The 25,246-nt window shown below is 33.2% G+C and overlaps 1 protein-coding gene across 1 annotated transcript; it reads right to left on the reverse strand.

The window, feature by feature from the left end:
* Window positions 1-22,515: 22,515 nt before the first annotated feature.
* LOC132757554 (uncharacterized) lies at window positions 22,516-25,122 on the reverse strand. Its single transcript, XM_060748868.1, has 5 exons — window positions 25,117-25,122; window positions 24,518-24,680; window positions 23,938-24,291; window positions 23,026-23,301; window positions 22,516-22,544 (listed from the first exon to the last, which is right to left on the reverse strand). Exons 1-5 carry the CDS (start codon window positions 25,120-25,122, stop codon window positions 22,516-22,518), a joined length of 828 nt encoding a protein of 275 aa, XP_060604851.1.
* Between the last annotated feature and the right edge of the window lie 124 nt (window positions 25,123-25,246).

Consider the following 25,246-nt stretch of genomic DNA (forward strand, 5'->3'; position numbering starts at 1 on the left):
TCGGAGGAAAGCACTGAATGTCATGGTCAAATAAAGTTTATGTTCATTTTTTATATTAGCCGTCTTTTTCTAAATGGAAGTTACGCGCAAGCATAAATAAGACACATAAGTTTATGACAAAAAATAATCCAATCCGGCCCACAGGTGCTCGTCCAGTCTTGGTACCCTTATAAAAAAATTAAGTTAACTATTCTGGGTTGAGTGAAAAAAAATCCCTATGTACAATTACTACGACGTAATTTTATATAGGGATTTTTTTTTTCAAATTTGTCTTTCTTTCACTTAACCCAGAATAGTTGTTTTGGTGTTTTTGTTGTTGTTTTTTTAACTTCAATTATGGGCACCAAGACTGGAGGAGCACCTGTGATCTGGCCTAGACAATTAAAGCACATTTCAATAATTTTACCTTCAATATCAAGGTCATTCATGGGTCAATGTCAAATTTTGTCTCCTTAAAGGAAGGATTTTTCCTATATAGGTTGTTGCGACCAAGCCCGTAAAAAATTCATATATCCAGTTATAGTAAATATCAAGCAGCATTATAACGTGATTATCAAGATCATTCAAGAGTAATGGTCAAGTTTGTCCGATCTACTCAAAACGTCGTATCTTAAGATTCAGTTTGAAGATTGTCTGTACGAAATAAAACTATGTTATCACTGAAAGTTTTTAGGTGGCAACTGAATAAAACATGCAGCTTTATAACACCTCGAGCTGTTATTAATTATCTATTTTATAAATAAATTCCCGTTACAATTAAGATGTTAAGCAATAGATTGAACCAAATTAACTAAATTTACTTTGTGATGTGTTAAACGTTGACTAAAATGGCGGTTGTTAAAAATTAACTTAATTTACTTTGTGAACATGAATTAAACTTACTTTGTGATTTGTTTCACATTGACTGAATTTACTTTGTGATTTGTTAAACATTGACTTAATTTACTTTTCGATTGGTTAAATATGAATTAAACTTTCTTTTTGATTTGTTAAACATTGACTAAATTTACTTTGTGATTTGTTAAACATTGACTTAATTTACGTTGTGATTTGTTAAACATGAATTAAACTTACTTTGTGATTTGTTAAACATTGACTGAATTTACTTTGTGATTTGTTAAACATTGACTTAAATGACGGTTGAACCACCCAGATATGTTTTACGGGAAACTTTATATCTATGTGCTTTATGACATTGAATAAAATTGTATGGTATTTTATAAAAAGTTGTAAGCAGCTTTGACCTAGATCGTGATACACAAACGATTTTGAAAACTGAAAATATACCATCATTATCACAGACAACTTGTACAGAAATACTCTGATAGCCTTTTCTGTTTACGAAGGAGGCCTCGTCGGTCTTTGGTGCCTGGATCCTCACATGTGTGCCGTCAATGCAGCCGATTATGTATCATTTGGAAATCCGGCGACATCGAAAAAGTTATAAGAAATTTTCTTTTTTTCTTCATTATGTGGCCAGCGCACAAACTCATGGATGTGACTTACTAGTGCATCTGTGACACTGTCAATCGCTCTTGACACAGTACTTTTACTAAATCCGCAGGTTACCCCAATTACTTAATACATAGCACCAGATGCAAAAAATCTTAATGCTAACAAAACTTGATTTCGTGGTGAAATGGCATGATTTCTCTAAGTACTCCTTTTTAGGTCATTTTCTAGTAAATATACAATATAATTAACACCTTCATTACTAAATCTATACCTGCGTATCATTTCACTGTCGGTCATTTCATGTAAATGCGAGGTGTAGCAAAACTGACGTTCTTTTCTTATAGGAACTAACATAAAAGCAGCCATCTTTGATTCCTCTGTTAAATTTTAACGGAGGTTCAAACCTCGATACAATTAACAGATTCAGCTGTGAAAGTGGCAGTTCAAATGAGCGTTAATTTTGAGCAACATAATTTAACACAAAGGTTAAATTTAACCGTCCGTTAGTGGATTTAACGAAAGCTTAAATTAAACAGAGCTTTGAGAAACCGGCCCCATGACAAATGTTTCTGTTTAGATCGTAATACTAGTATTCGTATTGAGAGGATCCGCCTATGGGCGGATTCCAGAAGGACGAATTATTCAGATACGAACCGCAAACATATGTCAGATCTTTTTCTTGCATATTCAACCATATACCATCATATTTTAAATTATTTACATTATAAAAACAGGATTCCTAGGGAATTTATGTCATAACCCATAACTTTTTCCTTACAACAGCGTATGGACTTGCAACTTCATTCATTACAGCGAAATTGCGTCATCCTAAGCACGTCATTTTATTGGACGCGACTCATTTTGCGCCCCACGCCAGCATGAGCAAAACCAACGGAAACAGCAGTCGGATATACAAGAATAATCAATAATGTTGCTATAACAGTCTTGCAAGACGGACAACTTGTTTGCAAGAATTAAAACGTTGGAGACAATATATTCTTTCGATTTGTATAAAATAAAATAATTTTTGGAATCCCAATGAATGATAAATGAAATAGAAAGAAATATATGACACATACGTTTAGTTGTGTCCACTATAAACGTTTTTTCACAGATGTAAAAATCTACCAAATCATTATAACAATCTTCTGTTTCCCAATGCTCGTCGGTGTTAAAATACTCGAATGAGGTACGAGTACAATCCCAAGTTGAAGGTTGCCTTTTTTTCCTGTCATGGTAATGCTTTATAATTTTAAACATATAATTTTATAAACCAAATAATGGGAAATATGATATTACACTAAAATATATAATGGGCATGGTAATCAAAAGTTCGTAAAATGTTTTATCGTATCAAAATAGTTTGCAGCAAGATTTCAAATAGTTCAAATAGGTAGCTTCTACTACTGGAAAAATATATTATTAAAACTTTGTTAAACACATGTTCCTTCTACCATCTTGATTGGTTTATTTATATAATATATGGAGTGAAGGTTATAACAAAATGTCATATAACACAATTGAAAAAAAACATAATTAAGTGTCCAATTACAAATTATTTATCTTCTACATCAGTGGGCCTAGCTAAGATTGCATCACCTGCTTTATCTATACCAGAAACAAATCTTTTTATTATGATGATACTTTACCGATTGCAAATTATACATAACTTTTTATTGTTTAACACTGAAAACTAACATTGTCCTCCATCTAGGATATTGGCCAAAGTATACTGGCGATTCAGAAAGAAAGAAAACTAGTAAGGATATGGTTTCTAAAACAATTTAAACATGGGACCAAAATCACATAATTCATTGATTTTTCTTGTATATAGGCCACCAGTATTACATAACAAGACAATAAATGAAGTCGCTTAAACTGTCTGTAATTAAATTCTTTTGAGTATAAGCAGCTGCATTTTTTTCAGAATTGGATACATAAAACTAGGACAAAATATTACCAATCGCTGAAAGTTACGTTATTGTTATTTATCCATATGAAATTCATTCTCATTTGCCTGTTCTTCACACGCCTTAAACCTTAAAAAGGCAAAACAGTTTTATACAGATGTAAAAATATATCTCTTATTTAAAGCCCCTAGACCTAGTTTATGTTCTATATTGAAAGTATATTGACTTGACTGCGAAAATTAAGTAAGATGAAAGGTAATTCTAGTAAGGTTCGGGGTAAGATTTTATTGATTTTTCGAGTCTTTGAGCATTTTTATATTTTACGTAATTCACCTACAATAAGTAAGTGTAGGGGCTTTAAATATTTCAATCTATTTAACACTACAATATTATTTTCAAATCAACATAATTGATAAAACTTGTTTATTTATGTTGTAGCGCATGTACTCATACACATAATGTTACAGTATGGACAGTAAAGATAACGAAATTTTATTTAACATCCTGATGTTATATCACCTAAACATTGAGAAAAATGTACTTTTACGTTCAACAAATTCATATTTTGTTTGCACTTCAACAAAAGTAATTGTGTTATGAAAACTAAAACAGGAATTTGTATGTCACAGTCCACCAGTGCTGACAGAACGTTTTTGAAAACAGCAGAGCATTGCAAAATTTGTGTATAAAATGATAGAAATTAAAAATACATTTTTAAAAGGATATCACACACATGAACGAACACGCATACACGCACACGCGCATGCACACACAGAGTTGAAAAGGAAAACAAATAGATAATTATGCCCATAACTGCACGTTTAAGTTAAGAAGTTACCAATGTGTGCCCAATGAAGTTTTCGTTCACCAGCGTCTCCTTTTTGCATATACATCAAACTTCGAAGTAAGTATTGGACGTAATTCATTTCTTTTTTTGATGCAATAGTAACAAGCTGGCTATTGTCATTACGGCATCTAGTGTTTGCAATATCCCAGGATACCTTTTCCTTTTCAAAGAATACCGTGTAGCATTTTCGGAAAAACGATGAACAAGCTTAAATTTGAGGAAAAACATATACCATTTAACATAATTTATTGTTTTTAGAACTGTTATGCGATATCTAAGAAGAGTTTTTCTTCACTATTATACGTGGCACTGTTGAACGATTTTATAAAGAAATATGAAAATTTCACTATTAGAACGATAAGTGAGGTAGTTTAAGAAATAATATATCCCAAACTGTGATTTTATTGCTCAATAACATCACTGTTTGGAGTTCGGATGCGGGGAATTATATCACGAGGGCGTAGCCCGAGTGATATAATGATGCGCATTCGAACGACAAACAGTGATGTTATCAAGCAATAAAATCACCGATTTGGATATATTATTTCGATTCTAACACGACATCAACAAATAAATACTTCTGTCCACGATAAATAGCGAAACTGAGCCTGATTTGTTTCCGTACTTATTGTCAGCGCGTCACATTTTAGTGGTTACGTCACGTGTATAATGATTACGTCACATATCTAAATATAGAACGTCAAACAGTGATTTTATAGCATAATAATACACACTTTCGGTTCTTCTATGTTCAATAGGGAAAAATGCGGGTCGTGTTAGAATTAATGATTTTGATTATTTTTAAAATTTCAACTCTGCCTTGGACTACGAAAATAATGAAGTTCCTTCAAATTAATTATTTGCCTTGTACATACATATTTGTCATTTAAAAATGTAAGAAGTGCACGGTTTAAAAGTGATAATTAACCATGTTATGGTATAGATTTAACAATACTCTCTTTATTTAAGTATATTTGATTTAACTAACATACCTGATAAATACATATTACCATCATTGGTAGTATGTGTAGTATATCTTTGAAGAGCATGATTTGACATTTTATAATGTAACCTGAATCCTTTTAATTTTCCATTTTATATTCAAAGGACTATGTATATCCAGAATCTGAATATGAATCTTAGACCCTTTTGATTTGTATTTCTCTAGTAGAAGACAACTTGTTTCTAACACACTATGAACATCCTTGATGACGAGTCCTGATTTAATTTCAGCTCTATCTGTCAGAACGTAATAAAACATGCTTTGTTACACAGGACATAATACTTTTCACAATATTTGAAAACAATGACTTGTGCTGTAAATGGCTAGATATTGTGCAAACATTCAAATTAAAAGTACGGCGCTTGCTTTATTGAAAAATCTTCTTTTTTTCCAGCATTGTGACATATAGTAGTGTTCAGTCTGTTATTAAAAGTGTTACCTCACTTGTCTTCAATATCAGTATCAATGAAAGCAGTCGTTAAAGTGTAATAAGTATGCTTTTCTACCAATATCCTTAAGAAGGAACATGCATAGATATGAATTATAACATAAAATAAGAGTAAACACTTGATAGTATAGTTAATTAGAAATGGTTTAATCCGATAAAAGGAATGATCCGTGTCATTATGACCAATTAGCTATGATTTTGCATCTTGGATCCACAGCATAGTGTAAAATTTTAAGTTCGCATACTTTCTACAGTTCGCGGTAACATATAAGGGGCACGATAAAGTCTGCATGAAGTTCGCTGCCGGTGGCCTCAATTAAGCCAATGAAAGTGGATAAGGACGACGAAGAAAGTGTGCTAGCGAACCCGAGCCCCTAGCTCGGCTTTAAAGGGAACCCAAGTGCTTGTAACTATCAGTCCTTCTCAGCATTACATCTTTTTCATATTATTTCAGTTGTCTCGAGACACAATTCAAGGTGGCCACAAGTGGAAAACATAATATTCTAAAAAGTGGTCTTGAAATAGAAATAAAAATGGAGGTGGTTTAAAGACGGAATCACACTAAAAATTTGTCTGCATACGAAAAAAAGATTGAAGGTAGTCTGGAGACGGAGATACAATTGAAAGTGGTCTAGGAACGGAAACATAACTGAAAGTGGTCTGCAGACGGAAACGCATTTGAAGGTGGTCTGAAGACAGAACACAATATTCAAGGTTGCCTTGAAACAGAATACAAGGTGGTCTGGAGACAGAAACACAAATGAAGGTGGTATTGATACGGAAACACAATTAAAGGTGGTCTTGTGACGAAGAAAAGTGGTCTTGAAATGTAATCACAACTGAAGATTGTCCGAGGACGGAGACAAAATTCAAGGTTGCCATGAGACCGAGACACAAATTAATGTTGTCTTGAGACGAAAACACAGTTGAAGGTGGTCTGGAAACGGTTAAACTAATTGAGATGGTTAGGAGACGAATAAACTATTCAATGTGATCGGGAGTCAGAGGCACAACTCAATGCGGTCTGGAGGAGAGGGAGACACAAATGAAATGGTCAGGAGACATAAAAAGATTTGATGGTGGTCTGGAGACAAAAGAAAAAACAATTAAAGGTGGTCTAATGAAGGAAACACATTTGAAGTCGGTCTGGGGACGGAAAAACAATTAAAAGTGGTCTGGAGACGGAGACACAATTCAAGGTGGTCTGGAGTCGGACTCACATCAAAAGGTGGTCAGAACACGGGGACACAATTGAAGGTGGTAAGGGGACGAAGTGCAATTGAAAGTGGTTTGGAGACGGAAACACAATTGAAGGTGGTCAGGAGACGGAGACACAACTGAAGGTGGTCTGGAGTCGAAAAAACAATGGAAGGTGGTCTGAAGTCGGAATCATATCTGAAGGTAAACAGGACTAGGGAGTCTCATCACAATTAAAGGTAGTCTGGAAACGGAGACGTCATTGAAGATGGTCTGGAGACGGAAACACAATTGAAGGTGGCCAGGGGAAGGAAACAGAATTGAATGTGGTCTTGAGACAGAAACACAATTGAAGGTGGTCAGGAGACGGAGACTTAACTGGAGGTAGTATGGAGATTGAAAGATATTTGAAGGTTGTCTTGAAACGGAGACACAACTGAAGGTGGTCTGGAAACGGAATCACACTTGAAGGTTGTCTAGGGACGAAAACACAATTGAAGATGGTCTGGAGATTAAAAGTCAATTCAAGGTGGTCTGGAGACATAAAATAGATACATACAGAATAACTAAAGAAAGCCCAACACGGCAAAATTGAAAATGTTGCAGGCTCGGTTTGATTGAGCCTGTTCATTGACGGTACTGGAAAGTGCAAGTTACCGTCCACGCCCCCTAGCACCGGCTTAAGCAGAATTCAACATTTAACATGAACTAGTAAAATTTTGAATTTAGAAACATCCGCAGATGTGTTCATACGGCGGTAATCATGGAACCTTCAATGTGACACTTCCGTGCCATTCCATGAAAAGCGGCGTATGAATACGGACGGAATTATAACTGAAGGTGGCCTGTATACGGAATATCACTGGAAGGTAGTTTAGAAAGGTAAACACAATTCAGTAATCAGTAGACGGAAACACAATTAAAGGTATTGTGGAAACGGAGACACAATTCAAGGTATTCCGGAGAAGAAAAGACAATTGAAGCTGGTTTGGCATGAAAGTGGTATAAAAACAGAAACAAAATTCAAGGTGATCATTAGACAGAAACACTTTTCATGGTAGTCTGGAGACTGAGAAACAATTAAAAATGTTAGAGAACGGAAAAATAATTGAAGGTTGACTGGAGACGATAACACAATTGAAGGTGGTCAAGGGACGGAAACACTATTGATGGTGGTCTTGAGATGGAAACACAATTTAAGGTAGTCAGGAGATGGAGACACAACTGGAGGTAGTATGGAGATTGAAACACATTTAAAGGTAGTATTGAAACGGAAACAATTGTAGGTGGTCTTGAAATGAATCACAGTTGAAGGTGCTCTAGAGACGGAAAGGCAAATTAAGGTGGTCTGTTGGCGGAAATCAATTCAAGGTGGTTTGGAGACATAAAACAAATGAAAGTGGTCTGGAAACTGAACACACAATTGCAGATGGTCTTGAGACGAAGACACAATTCAAATTTGTCCAGAAACGGAAACACAAATGATGATGGTCTGGAGACAAAAAACAATTGAATACGGTCTGGAGACGAATCATAATTGAAGGTTGTGCATAATTCAAGGTGTTCCGGAGACGAAAAGACAATTGAAGTAGGTCCCTGTCCCCTTCCCCTTTGTGGGTCTACTATTATTATTTACTTTGAATTCCTAATCAGTTACAAATTATTTATCATTTAATGATTAACCTGTCTTTGCCCTGTCCTTTTTATGTTTGGTGTCCGCCTGGGCTCCTTGCCGTTGGTTCTTGTTGCTGGGTCATGTGGGGGTTGCGTTCATTGAACGCCGCCTTTCCTTGTTGATCTTGTTTATCATATTTTGGAGACGGAATCACACATGAAAGTGGTCTAAAAACAGTTCCAAAACAATTTAAGGTGGTCATTAGACAGAAACACTATTCAAGGTAGTCTGGAAACGGAGAAACAATTGAAGATGGTCTAGAGCTGAAAAACAATTGAATGTTGACAAGTGACGAAAACAAAGTTCAAGTTGGTAAGGAAACGAAAACACAAGTTTTCAGGGGATAGAGAGACAATTCAAGGTCGTCTGGAGATGGAAATACAATTGAAGGTGATCTAGAAACGGAAGCACAATTAAAGGTGGTCTTGAGTTGTAATCACAACTGAAGGTGGTCAGTAAACGGAGACGAAATTAAAGGTGGTCATGAGACGGCGACAAGAACTGAAGTGGTCTGGGGACTAAAACCCTATTGGAGGTGATCTGGAAACGGACACACTGACTGAAATGCTCAGGAGATGGATACACTATTCAAGGTGGTCTAGCATAGGAGACACAATTGAAGGTGATGTGGAGATGGACGGTGACACAATTCAAATTGGCCCTGAGACGCAAACAATATTAAAGGTGGTCTGGAAACGGAAACACTAACTGAGATTTTCAGGAGACTGAAACTCACTGTGTAATGTCATCTGGAGACGAAAACACGAAATTCAAGGTGTTCTGTAAACAGAAAAAAAATGGTGATGGTCAGTGAACGGAGACACAATTGAAGTTGGTTTGGAGACGGAAACACAATCAAAGATTGTATAATTGAAGGTGGTCTGGAAACGGAAGCAAAATTGAACGTTGTCAGTAGATGGAGACACAACTGAAGGTAATATAGAAACAGAGACACATTTGAAGGGCTTTGCGGCCAAAACACAATTGACGTTTGTTTGGAATCGGAAACGCTATTGGAAGTGGTCAGGAGATTGAGTCACAATTCAAGGTGAACGAAAACAATATTGAAGGTTGCCTGGAACCGGTAATTCTAATTGAAGTGGTCAGGAGACGAAAACATACTGTTTAATGTCGTTTGGAAACGGAAACACAATTCAATGTGGCCTGTAGACAGGAAAACAATATAAGGTGGTCGGAGGACGGAGAACACAAAAGAAGTTGGACTCGAGACGGAAACACAATTTAAGGTAGTCTGGAAACGGAAGCACAATTAAGGGTGATCTGGAAATGAAAACACATTTGAAGGTTGTCAGAAGACGGAACCACAACTAAAGGTGGTTTGGAAACGAAAGCACAATTGAAGGTTGTCAGTAGACGGAACCACAACTGAAGGTGGTCTGGAAACGGAAGCACAATTGAGGGTGGTCTTGAAATGAAAACACAATTTAAGGTTGTCAGTAGACGGATCCACATCTGAAGGTGGTAATATGGAAACGAGAGCACAATTGAAGGTTGTCAGTAGACGGAACCACAATTGAAGGTGGTATGGAAACCAAAAATATGATAAACAAGATGATCAAGGAAATGCGGGGTTCAAGGAACGCAGTTGAAGGGGTCTGGTAACGGAAACACCATTGAAAGTGGTATAGAAACGGAATCGCTATTGGACGTGGTCAGCCGACGAAGACAAATTTTAAGATGATCTGTAGAAGGAAACACAATTGAAGGTGGTCCGGAGACGAAAACACAAATGAAGGTGGTATGGAAACGGAACTGGGCAGGAGCCGGAAAGACAATTCATGGTCTTTGGAGACGGAAAAACATATAGGTGGTCTGGAAACGGAAACAAAACGGAATGTGGTCAGGACACGAAAACACAATTTAAGTAGGTATTTCAACGGAAACACAATCGAATGTGGTCATGGGACAGAGAGCCAATTCTATTTGGTCTTGAGACGGAAACAAAATTGAAGTTGGTCTGAAGACGGAGAACAAAACAATTAAAGGTGGTCAGTAGACGGAAACTCAATTGAAGGTAGATTGGAAAGGGAAACACAATTCAAGGTGGTCTGTTGATAGAAATACAATTGAAATTGGTTTGGAGACGGAGACACAATTGTAAATGATTAGGAGACATAGACATTATTTAAGGTATTCTCGAGATGGAAACACAATTAAATGGAGTAGGGAGACAGAATCACATTTGAAGGTAGAACATGAAATTCTACCGAATTCCATGCTGGCACGACATCTTGAATGAAATTCAGCATGACATAGGAATTTGACCGAAAATTATGCTGGAACGACATTCGGAAGGACTATCAGGAGGACATTGAAATTTTAGCAATATTCTGCCAAATGTCGTGTCAGCAGGCGTTTGGGGAAAGTTTCAATGTACTTTTTTATGTCCTGCCAAATGTCGTGCCAACATGGAAGTTGATGATACATTTGACAAAGTTTCAATGTCCTGCTGTATTTCTGATATCTTACTTCGTGTAAAGCCATACCCTTTTCACAAAGACACAGCTTCATACAGTTTGTTGTTATACGGGTTTTCGAGAAAACACTAAGATAGTGGAACTCTTGTATGCAACTTACGCTAGTGGTGTTAAAACAAGAACATTATTAAAGTTGCTTTCCTGCAAAAATGCATCATTTCAAAATCAATAAAACCGTAACTATAATGTTCAGCTATCGATAGATGTTAACTTGTACAGTGTCTTACATTTTGTTGTCTTAATTCTTTTTGGCCCGGTTAAGATAACTCTCATATTATAAACTTGGATGCAAATATCGTGAGGGATTTGTCGAATTATCACTTAGTGCATGCTACGTCAAACATCATTGTGACGCATTATCCAATCGAACTATAGAGCGTTGTAGTGTCTGAATATATGACAGATGATTTTGCAACTACGCTTCAATTTTGGAGTTACAGTGTTATGTCAAGTCTTAGGCATAGATCAGGGACAGAAGGATTACCTTAACACTTGTATAGGCTAAGTAAAAATATTTCCTTTAAGAAGCGTAACTTTTTACAAAAAAAAGGATAAATTAAACTAGAACATGATAAAAGATTTTCATGAACACATTGAGTGACCTCTTTTGAAATAAGGAAATGAGTAGGATTTAAGAATACAAAGGAAGCAACATATACACATATTTGTTGAAATATAAATCGATCGAACCCAGGCTTATAGTCATCTGTCGAAATTTCCAGATGTAGAAATTCCATACCTTAAACATGCATGATGTATTCGTATCATTTGTTTCATTTGAATAACTTGACACGGTCCCATTCGTGTTACCAGCGTAGACCAACAGAATTTCCTAAATATTGGTATTACAGTCATGATCAGTCGAGCAGGACAAATAAGTTAATTTTTTTGCCTTGTTGAGACTTATTTGTTACTAGTTTTGTACTTCGGTCTCTCCGCTACATTGTATCTACACTATCAACTAGAATGCTCGTAAACAAGAAACTAACATTTTTATTAAAATTTATAACAGGTATTTGCTCATTTAATTGTAATATGTTAAATAAATTTCCGAAATATATGATTGTCAGGTGGTCGTCATTTTAGTAAACAGTACCATTACATTACATTACACAAGGAATCTGTAAAATCAATATTATATAAGCTCGAATATCTGAAGTTGGTAAGATTTGAATATACTTACTAGCTAAAGATGAACAAATTGTGTCCCAGTATATGAAGGTAATATCAATGCTTTGATGTTCCCCGGCTTGAATTGTGAACTCTTCTTCACAATCCTGACAAAGATTTAACGCCGAAAGAGTTGTTAGGATCATGGTTGGCTCAGTGCAAATTTCATTTCGTCTTTTAGTTCTTTTTGAATGACTAAGTGAATCGATTGAAAGACAGGCTGCTGTTTCTTGAAGGAAATGTGTATGCAATTTAGTCTTTATAACAATATGTTACAACAATTACACACTATAACACTCGCATATTGAACTGTTTATAATTAAATGTATAAAATAAGACCAAACTTCGAATAAGTAAGAATTGTATCTTGAGTGCAATTATTTAACTGTACGGAAAGTTATATATACTTAAATTTGAAAAAGGTGACAAATTGATATAATGAGCAAAACACAAAACAAATTTGTAAGCATGTGATATTTGCAAGGTTTTTCTACCTTTTCGTACTTCGTGTAACAAATATTTTGAAAAACGTAATTTTCATTAGATTTGAATATCATTGTAAACTGCAAACATGCATTTTTGACTTCATGCAAAGGAGTTTGTTAATTTTATTTGCAGAAAAAATACTAAAATGATAATAAACATGAAACTGAGTGCATGTGTTTCAGTAACAACACTATCCGTTTCACTGCTCTATATCTTTCAAAATGTGTTCAAAAGTTACCGATTCATTTGCTGTTTCAATACTTTAAACCTTTTAAGTCATTTACCATACTAAACTGATTTTGCTTTCATACATATTCCAAACGAAGTTAGTACGATATAATACGTGTAATTTTATAACTAATGTCAATCAAGGTATGTGCTCATAGATATAACGCGAAACTTATTCTTGAGGCATGGTTTCTAGATGGAATGCCTTGTTCCACGGGGTAGGAACTGTTACACGAAGGATTGAATTCTTATGATAAATTTTCAGGAGTTCTTATGATAACTGTCACGGAGTTCCTGGAAAACGTTACGGATTTCGTTCGAAAACTGTTTTTTATTTTATGCTTGAGAAACACCCGTGAAATATAGTATTTTTATCTTCATTTTCGGAGTTTGAGGTGCTTAATTTAACTTTTAATATGATTCAGCTTGCGATATAAATTGTATTATGTGTCAAAAAACAACATTATAGTCCATTTTCAAGGAGCAAGGGTTAATGTTGAATTTCAATCAAAATCGAATTGAAATATTAAATGCTATATACAAAAATAATAATATATACCTTCAGCAGTTATGATTGCCCGGAATCTTATTGATGGTAGCCATAAGCTTCTTAGAGTAGTTGTTAAAAACAACAAGCTTGTGTTTGTTTCTACTACAAATACTTCCTCGTTGAAATTCTCATCAATGACAAATTCATTGTTGCCCATTTGCGATGTTTTAACAACGAGTGCACACTGCTCGAATATACAATATTATTAAAAAAATTCTGAACCCAAGTTAGTACATGTATTCAACTATAATTAAATAAAAAATATATTCAGATATTCTGGCGAGAGAAGAGTAAGGACGACTCAATGTTTTAATTTTAAAGGTAATCATGGTAAACGATGATAATGAATAAACGTTTTATGAGAAATAGGCTTAACCAATATGAAAAAAGAAAGAAATGAATTAAATAAATTCTAAGTTTAAATTTGAAAGAAAACACGAAAAAAATTTTAGATAAAACTTATCAGAAATATTATTTAGGTAAATTAGAGTAAGCAAGTATCAGATTCATATAAACACTTGCTCTTCCGTTCGTACAGAGTCTTGCTCTTCTAACATCAAAAAATATAGACTTTAGATATTTTGTAATGATAAATTTTCAAAAACTCCTATCGGCTGAGTAATATGACTACTGATGAACACACCATTCCATAAACTAATTTTTTCTCATCAAATTTCAATTTCAATAGATAAGATTAATTGTGTCAATGAAACATATAATAATGGACTTAAATATTCAGTTAAGAAAAAGACAAAAATAGAAAATTGTAGGTGGCCTACGTAAACCATTAACTAAAATCGACTAATGAAAGAGAGTTATAAAGGTCAACTTCATTCAACGTTATAATAAATAGAAATGGACAACCCCACTCAGAGGCTTCCCTATTACCTCCGCAACGGAAAATCGATTATTCAAGCTTAGATCAAGCTTCCCAGAGAAACCAAGTGTTCCAAGCAAATAGAAACTGATATCATCAAAATTCAAAAGAAACATGAGAATTTGACAATTCTTATAATAAATATTTAGCTTGTATGCAAACTAAAAGATTTCAATTTAAATGAATTTTACTTCTTCAAAGACTACAATGCACCTATCATCAAACACTTATTACTTCAAGTGTGCAATAGTATTCATAATAAAATACTTTAAGCGCCTAGCATCTTCAAGATTAAGATGTTAACCTCCATCTTGTGTGTCTAAATACTCATGATGGGGAAAGCCGAATCTAAAAAAATACTTTTTCTAAAAAAAGAAACACTTCTAGAATTTCATAATGCTACCAACTTATTGTTTAGATTTCTTTTAACCCTGTTGACAACAACAACAAAAACATTTCATTTTGTAAATAAAGGCCTCCGTTCCAAAATACACAATATAATCAAAACAGATAAGCATATTTAGCTGTGTCTACAATATACGTTGTTATATATGACATGTTTTCCTATTTATATTAATTTTTAACAATTTTCATAATTTCATGAACAAAAAAGCAATATTCTTTATTTTTCCTTCATTTTGAGTTTTAATCAAATATAAGATAAGATAAGATAAGATACATTATTACATTATTAATAAAAATACATGAAATTCATCTTCGATGAACAAATTGTTGTAATTTTGCAAACAGTGTTGGCAAATTCGCTCATATCTTGGTATACCCAAATGTCGTCCATTTTCTATATATAATTTATGACTAGAACATCTAAATCTTGATAATGATCTTTTTACATAAAATGGCATATCAATAGATAAATACTTTTCAGGATTTAACATAGATTTGAAAAAATTATAGGTGTCACATCGGGGTGTATTCTCAATTTTTTCCATCCAATTTTGTGTTTTACAATCAATAATCCTTTGTTTAAATTGACAAATCATAAATAAACTGATATCCCCAATTTCTTGATTTAGCCATACAAAGCCAAACCTATAAGTATACAAGAAGTTTTTTACTGATGTAGCCCAGTTTTTCTTTCTAACATTATCTGGTCTAATTAACATCAAATAACAATTTCTAGGATATCTATGTTCTGGCATACAAAGAAGTTTTCACCAATATTTTGATAATTTTACATGATCATCAATACATAAAGGCACCCTTCCACATTCTCCCAAGGCAACATTATTATTTATTAACAAAAGAATTTACACCTAAAAATCTTATTGTATTTGAACTTGTTCAAGAATTTCTGAGATGCCACTTCTATAAATTTCGGCACCATAGGTAAGTAAAGGTTTTACCATAGAGTCAAATTATTTAAAATAATCAGAGTGTAAGAACTTTCCAAAATTTCTTTGATATGATTTAATAGCATAAATAGATTTCCTAGCTTGTGCAGCAAGTTTAGTTTTTGCTTTTGTCCAAAATAATATAGGTGTAAATAAAAGACCCAAGGCATATATTTGTATATTGAGGTAACATTTACTGAACTGCCGTTATAGAACCATTTTTCATATGATCTGAGCCCCCCCCCCCCCCCCCATTTCTAAATACAATAATTCCAGTTTTATTGTCATTTATAGACATACCGGTATTATTACAAAAATCTGAAATTGAATTTAATTGAGACTGAAATTCAATCGCAGTATCGGCGCAATTTGCAACATCATCAGCGAAAAGAATAATATATCGGGAATGTGTTCCGTAATGAATATACCGCGATGTCCCTTATTTACGCAGAAAGAGAGATAACTCATTTAAATACAGGTTAAACATAATCGTACTTGTTACGTCCACTTGTCTTGTACCTATGTTACATTTTAAATATTCTGTAGTTATGGTAGTACTAACTTGTACACATCCACGCAGTTTTGAGTACATTTGTCACAGGGTGAGAAAAATGTGCAGCCTGACCGGGACTCGTACCCGGGACCCTCGGAATACCGTACCGCGGCTCTACAGACTGAGCTATCCGGCCGCTTACACATCATCTCCACTAAATAGTCAACAGTTCTGAACCGTGACATACTCCCCTGCTATATTGAAATTCGTCCTCGAATTTAACAAAGTTACAGAGCAATGTAAATTAAACTCTGAGCTATATCAGTCACGGCCCCCGTTGGGCGCCAAATGTCACAGGGTGAGAAAATGTGCAGCCTGACCGGGACTCGAACCGGGACCCTAGGAATACCGTACCGCGGCTCTACCGACTGAGCTATCCGACCGCTTACACATCATCTCCCCTAAATAGTGAACAGTTCTGAACCGTGACACATTGATAAAGTAACATGAAACAAATACCTTCTAGCACCACATCTGTTGATAGTATTGAAAAATTAAAATGTTTAAGTCCATCATATGCTTTTTTTAAAATCTACATAAAGAACATAAAACCATCCGCCCGCTTAACTAATATATTTCTATATCTTGTAATTTCTTACTTTGTACTTATTACTTTGTAATATAAAAGTATTATCAATTGTAGAGTAACCAGCTCGAAATCCGGCTTGGGATTCATCTGTTTTATCAAATTTCTCAGCCCAATTATATAAGCTATCATATATAATACATGTATTAGAAAATATCTTATACATAGCATTGATAAAGGAAATTCCTCTATAATTAGAAGGGCCATCCTGAGGCCCAGACTTGTACACGGGTACTATTATAGAATCCGTCAAAATGTCTGGGAAAACCCCAGTACTAAATATACATTGTATCTTATTAAGATACATATATAATACAAAATACAGGTGCGATTAATGACGAAGTATTTTTATAGAATTCTACTCCGATGCCATCACTTCCCTGTGATTTTTTCACATTTCAATTTGTTTATTCCTTTGATGAGTTTGTCAGAGGAAATTTCAGAATTTAAATACAGGCTTTCCTCATCAGTATTAACTCTAAAATCCCAATTACTTTCATATATTAGGCTGGCTACTTTGAAATGATAACTCATGAAAATAATCAAACCAAGCTCCCGTATCTATCAATGATGATTGTTCATTTATATTACTATTTCTAGATTTTAACAGTTTCCAAAAAGCTTTGGATTTGATCGTTACGTAATAAGTTGATAGCGCTTAGACTTTTGGTAAAGATACTTTTTATATAGCACGTTTTTTTCAAAAAGGTTTTCGGAGCGCTACCAATTGCTGAAAAGACTAATATGTTATTAGTCAAGAAAAATGGTAGTAGAGCTGGGTATTTAAGCTGCTTATTTGTTTCACATTCTCGATTTTACCATGGTTGATTATTATTTACACTATTTTGCGCTAAATATCTAACGGGCATTTTTTTCTGATGATTTTTTATAAATATTAATGATATGATTAACTGCATTGTCAATACTTAGAGCTATTTCATTAGGAAATTCTCTCGAATTGAATTAAACTCCGCGGTAAATAATTGTAAGAAATTCGCAATAGCAGACAAAATTATGTTAGCAGAAGATTGATGACGATCATTAAAAATTAAATCATTATCAGCTGCAATAATGTCGACCTCTAAACTCGGACCAGTATCACCATTAGTACCAACATGGTATATGATAAAAGCCGATGTAAGATCCACTTGACCTTGAGAAATTCTTAAACTTAGCCCTAAATTATTATTTCTTTGGGGATGCTGACATTCCAAATTCAGAAATAGTTTGGCTACTATTGATAACAAAAATCTTTAAGTGTTGTAGGATTTTCGTACTTGTATAAATTACATATAAGCACAAAGATCACAAAAATCGTTTCCTGTGTTTTTAAGGCCAATACATCTTAGAAAGTATAAAAAGATTTGTAGGTTGTGTTAAACCCTGACATTTAATTTTGAAAGTTCAACGATGATTGAATATGGAAAAGTATTCAATTCATTTAAATCAATCCCAGTAACTGATTTAAAGTTCTAACGCGATTTGAATAGTTGCAGATACTTGATACAAATTTACACGAACAAAATTAAGAGTATAAAGGAATAGTCTATAGATATGCGGCTAAATTACTGAAATAATATAAATTAGAATACATACATACTGATATAAATGATTCTTGAGTTTAAAACATTTTCCACTATTTGCACACTGGCTTCAAATAACGCAGAGGCGGTGGGTCCATCACAGCAGCGGTTGAATATTCGTCGCAGAATTGGTGGATAAGATATGGTCGTTTGCTGTTGTTGGTAAGTTTATGAGTTACTTTTACTTTGTGTTTTGACGTTTTACTTAAACTGAGACAAATATACTCTTCCAACTGATTACTCGCGCACAGTGCAATTCATTGTCGTTTATGCAAACACTTCTGTACAGTTCGTCGAGGGGACGCCACTTTTGCCTAATTTTGGTAATAGCACGTACACATGTGTACAAAACTATCACTAAATACACCAGTATCATATCGATTGTATCATACTTGGAACTTTTGGAAATTGTTATTGCCTTTTCATAAAAGAATTTACAAACATTGATTACAACTCAGACGGTGGTGGATTCGACTACTACGCAGTACTGTGGGCCCGATAACATTTATGTCTATTGTGATGGTTTAACTTGAAATATTATGCAGTTTTTAATAGAGTACAATCCATTTCTTTCTTTGACAACAGAGAAACGTGTTTGTTTGACGTTTAAAATGATATAATTATATACACAAACATAATAATACTGCAGTGCGTTTGTTACGACGCCTTTCATTAAATAACTGTAGCGTTTTTATAGATTTTTATAATACTACACGTTTGTAACGTCACTTTTCATTGGATAATCGTGACGTTTATATAGTTTTATATACACGAATGCTGTCAATTTTATAAGAAATCTCACTTTTTTCTCAAAAAGGAGGTTTGCTGTATTATAAATTCATTATAAATATCCCTGACAAGTTATATGACCGTATATAAACGGTTGTTTTCAAAATAGCCCTCGCCTAGTGGCTCTGGTTATATTTTCAAACAGCCGTTTATATAGGGCCATATAACCTGTCAAAAATCTTTATAATTATATACACAGCTGATGTCAGTCTATGAAGATTTTTTTCTCTAAAAAGATAAAAAGATAGATAGCTTGCTGTATTATAAATTTGTAATCAAGAATTTAGGGTTATATAGCCGTATATAAACGGTTGTTTGCAAATATAACACTAGCTAAGCCGCTCTGCAACAAACGACCGTATAACTTGTCAAAACCCTTTATAATTAATATCATAATACTGTGCAAAAATCCAATGAAAATCGACGTAACAAACGTGAAGAATTATAAACACATATTTGCAGATTCAATTTTTTTTCAACCGGACGATGACGCAATTTATTTTAACGAACGATATGTCAATGGGGAATTTCAGTGAATGTTTGATGAACTTGATTTAGAAATCACGGAAAATGAAATATTACGCGCATGCTCAGAACTTAAGAATCGTCGTTCCGGAGGATCCGACTATTTTATAAATGAATTTTACAAATACGGAATTAACTCGCTTCTACCATATTTACTCAAGCTTTTCAAAAAATTACTATCACAAGGTTTTTTCCCCCAAATGTGGTCTGAATGTTTCATAATACCTATCTATCAAAAAGGAGATAATAATTCACCGGAAAATTACAGGGGAGTGACATAACTAGTACCCTAGGTAAAACTTTTTTCAAAAATACTTAATACACGTCTTAATTATTTATTGTTAGGGATAATCTATGGTTCAAGCTAATAAAATTAGGAGTCAGGGGAAAAGTAATGCAAGTTTTGAACTCTATGTATACGAACGTCAAATCCAGAATTAAATTATCAAATACATTGAGCGAAACTTTCATGTGTTCATTAGGGGTCCGTCAAGGGGACAGCTTGTCCCCTTTTCTCTTTTCTATGTACATAAATGACTTAGAAGATACTTTTATATTAAAGGTTTTAAAGGCATAGACTTAGGTACTCTGAAATTGTTCTTGTTATTATACGCGGACGACATTGCTATTATATCGTAAACAAAAGAAGATCTTCAAAATGGATTAAATATTTTAAAAGATTATTGCGACGAATGGAAACTAAAACTTAACGTTAATAAAACAAAAATAATGGTTTTTAAAAAGAGAGGGAGAAATCAGCAGAATTAAAGATTTTTATATGGAAATACAGAAATTGAAATAGTAAATAAATTCACATATTTAGGAATCGTTTTTACAGTTGGAGGGTCATTTTCAAAAACCTTCGAAACACTTTCAGGACAAGCATTGAAGGCAATTTTTAAACTTAACTCTTATATGCAAAACTTTCCTAATATCTCAGTTTCACACACACTCGACCTTTTTGACAAGTTAATAACACCTATTTTAAGCTATGGATGCGAGGTATAGGGTTTTATGGAAGCAAAAAAGATAGAAAATATACATTTGAAATTTTGCAAAAAAATTTTAGGAGTAAGGCCACAAACTCAAAATAACTTTGTTTATGGAGAATTAGGCAGAGAACAATTAATACAGCTTAGAATGATACGAATCTTAAAATTTTGGCTTAAAATATTGAAATCGGAACAACATTTGTACATTAAAAAGTTTACAATATGATGATATTTAATATAGATCACAAACCAAATTATACATAGTGGGCTAATTCAATTAAACAATTACTTCAGAGACTAGGCTTTTATCAAGTTTGGGTAATCAGGGAGTGGGAAATGAAACTTTATTTTTGAACTCGGTAAAACAGAGACTTAAAGATAACTACATGCAAAACTGGACAGAATCTCTACGCAATTCATCAAAAGCTTCCCTTTACATTCTTTTTTCTAACTTTAATTTTAAATTGTATCTTGAACAAATTAACATTCAGAAATTTAGAATAGCATTAACAAAATTTTGAGTTTCAGCACATAGGCTATTAATTGAAACAGAGAGATGGCATAAACCAAACAAAATTCCAAGAAATGAAATAAAATGTATAATATGTAACAAACTCGAGGATGCATACCATTTTCTATTAGAATGTACTTTATATTGTGAAATAAGAACTAAGTTTTTTACCAAGGTACTACTGGAAAAGACCAAACATACCTAAATTTATCGAATAAATGTCAAATGAATCGACTACTATGATAAGAAAACTGTCCACTTTTATTTAAAAAGCTTTTGAAATCCGTACACCGATATACTTTTCTTAAAAAATATTTCTATTCACACTTTTCTCCTACAAGTCATTTTTACAAGTATATATTTATTATCTGTTTTGTTTAATCATTCAATACTTAAAAATATACACTTTATATGTTAGTGTAATGCACATGTGAATTTGATTATTAGTTCATGTTATATTATGCAATATTGAATTAAATATAAAGTTTCTTCTAGTAAAACACACATATTTATATGTGATTGTAATATATTTAATCACAAGTTCAGGTTGTATTGTGAATTATTAAGTTACTTTCGGTTAGAACATAATGTAATCTGTCTTATTTATTTTTTATTTCTTAGTGGTGTTTAAAGGCTTTATGCATGGAACACAATTAATTCTATTAAGAATTGTTACATAAAATGTGTACCTTAAACTAAAATATAACATGTCTTTTAGAGATTGTTATATGTCATTGTTATATGTGTCACCATTGACCTATATTTATTATAAAATGATTGATTGTATACCATGACACTCATGGGTTTGTAACCTTTTGTGAATAAAGATTATTTATTTATTATTTGCAGAATTAAAGATGTTCAACATATATTCTTTAAACTTTGCATGATGTTAGAATATGTTAGAATAACAGAAACATTTCAAGCGGAAAACGTAGGGGTCGCCGATCTCTTTTTCTGCACGTGCATTTGATTTTTTTTACTTTGAAATGGGGTTATCTCAGAGGTAGGGAACGTACATATACGTCTGAAAAATCATTTTTATTTTTTGCTATGTTTTTCAGTTTATTTATACACATTAAAAAATCACATTCAATTCCCCAAACTATTTCTGTTATCTGTTTTTTTTTCAATTTCATTAGAGTGACTTTAAATTCTTTAAAAATATACTATTTTGAAACCATAATCCATTTTTGAAAGCATCTTTCACCGATGAATGTCACAATGTAAAGAAAAAAAAGAAAGAAAAATATCTGCCCTTTATCTGCCTATAATAGATTTTATTTACTTTTCGTATCTTCCCTCGAAACTAGCAAATAAAACAACAAAAATCAACAAAAACAGTCATATTCAGGAGCAGATAAACTTGAAAACGAGATCGGTGAATGGTTTTCTCTTATGAAATGTTGCACCTTTTCATTATCCCTCATGTACAGACTTAATCAAATCGCAAAATTAATCTGTCCTTATTACGCCTTCGGTAGAAGTATGATGCAGAAAATCAATAAAAGAATATAATAATCTTTGAAAAGATCTGAAGTAACGATCATTTACAAAAAAAAAACATACCGTTTAATATCTATTTTGATAAATCATCACGTTTAAAAAACGTTAAAAGAATAACACTGATTAGAGATTAACAAAAATGGCAGACGAGGCATCGAAAACACTCCGAACACTTAAAAATAGGTTGAACAACACTTATTAATTCGAATCTAATTAACGGTAAAAATACATACATTTACTCATTATTTACAAAGTCAAAAAAAGATCATGCTTATATATGAAACACTTTATGCTTGTAATTAAATGATAAGGGCTTTCCACATCATAGAAAGCACCATATTTCATATAATAAATGTATACCTCTGATAAAGAGACGTTTGTGAAAACCAATTTGGCAAATTGATGTTGTTTGAAGTTTACAATCCATTGTAGATTACTGTCCAAAATTGTCCTGAAGGGGTAACTTAAGGACGTAATAATAGAATCTGTATCTACGTATTGTACGTGACCAAAGTACAATCCATCTTTGCGTTTAGCTCTCGGGAACGACACCACAATTCCTGTTTAAATATAACAAGCATAGCCTAAATAAAAGCTTATATAGAGACTCATATGCCTGAGTGATAGGGTTTCTCAGGAATTGTCATTGCATCATAAAGACAAGCTTAAGACAAGTCTAGCAAAGCGTAAAGGCCCGGTGTATTACATTTAATTGAGAACATTAGTTTTAGTATTTGTCTTCATAACTTAATGAAAAGAAGCCGGAATCAAGCAATTGAAGGAAAAGTTAAAAACCGCGACTTGAGCAAAGTTCAATGTTAATCAGAAAATTTCATACAGTATATTCTGATCAATCCATAAACTTATATAGTATATTTTGAAATAGATAACATTTATACTAAACTTACTTCAATAATGCGAAGAAGTATTTAGGAAACATTTATTTAAATTGTGTTATTCACAAGGCTTATGCTTTAAATCATTTACTAAGATCTATAATATACACAAATTAATTGTTCTACCACTTAAATCATAATACAGTTCTGATTATCATAATACTTATACTACATGCTGATGTATCTATGTTACATCTGAAGGTGGCCATAAGCAATAGTCTCTATAATTATATCACACAAGCGTATGAAACATTTACCTGTACTGTTGAAAAAATACTTTATTAAGAAATGTTAACATACCAATGTTTTGTAGTTTGGCAAAACAATGCCCACCATTGGTTATATCCTTACTTTTCCACAATCCAAACGGACTATCCATGTAGTGATTACAAAGTCCGACTGGTTCGATGGATCTATTTGTTTCGAGATGTTCGTTATTCGTTTCATTATAGTCGCCATACGAACCAAGGGGTTGGTCATATACATATTTGTTTGACGATATATTATAACTGGCAACACTGCAATTGTTTTGAATACTGCAAAGTTCAACACATCTCGTTAGATTTGTATTCAAGACAGTTGAATCTCCAGATAACAATTCATGTTCAAGAGGCAGCATTTCAGATGATTTGTTGCTGTTGATGTCAGTTATACCTGTAAAATGAGAGTTGTAAATCTAAACTGATTAAAAATTATCATAGAAAATGTATTGGTAATTTTAGAAAAGTAAACACTTTATATTGCGTCAAGATTTACTCGGAAATTTAAACACAATATAAACATGTTTCGGATTAAGCACGCGTAAATTTTATCTTTAATCGATATTTTTGTTACAATCCATTAATAGTTAACATGACACAAACATAAATTGTCAACTTACGTGTCAGTTTACAGCCGAAAAATTTGAAATTAAGACATTTTGATCTGCTTGTTGACTTTTCAAGTGAATGTTGGAATTTTGCGTATCTCCCATTGATTGGTCTGGGTAGAATGAACACTTGATCTATATCTCGCCAGTTTTCAGGTTTGAATGTTCTAAATTCCTGAAATAAGGAATCACCAGTTCACGTGTTTGCTAATGTGTTTTGGCTTTATTCTTCGAGGTCATAGTACAAACATGTACATCTACATTCTTTTTGACAATTGGTTTGGTTTTGATAATGTAAAAAGGCTGATTCATAACGTTTAAAAACAATATAAAAATTTATATTGAGATAAACCATTAGAAATGCAATGACAATTTCTCAAACTATGAAAGTATGGCTAAACATGAAGTTAATGGGTATATGTGTTTTGTAATTAACAAACTGCAAATTACGATAAGAACTGTGGTACACTTTAATGCACCGGAGAAGTGTGTTTGACTTTTATTACTTTCTGAGGCAGAACTCTCCTATTCTAACACCAACAAAAAATAAGTGACCTTAGATACACATTTGCCGCATTGTCCTGTTCTTAAAATAAATGCAGTCAGATTACCTTCATCGCTAAACTGGTAAGTTCCCACGGTGGTGATCACTTACCCTTGATTCTATTCTGGAACAGTCTATCGCGGGGAAATGTTTAAAGTAATTATGCATAAACGTACATATCAAAACAAGAGAACAAT

This window comes from Ruditapes philippinarum, unplaced genomic scaffold (assembly GCF_026571515.1).
Source record: "Ruditapes philippinarum isolate M1 unplaced genomic scaffold, ASM2657151v2 ctg2575_1_1_1_1, whole genome shotgun sequence".
In the NCBI taxonomy this organism is placed as follows: domain Eukaryota; kingdom Metazoa; phylum Mollusca; class Bivalvia; order Venerida; family Veneridae; genus Ruditapes; species Ruditapes philippinarum.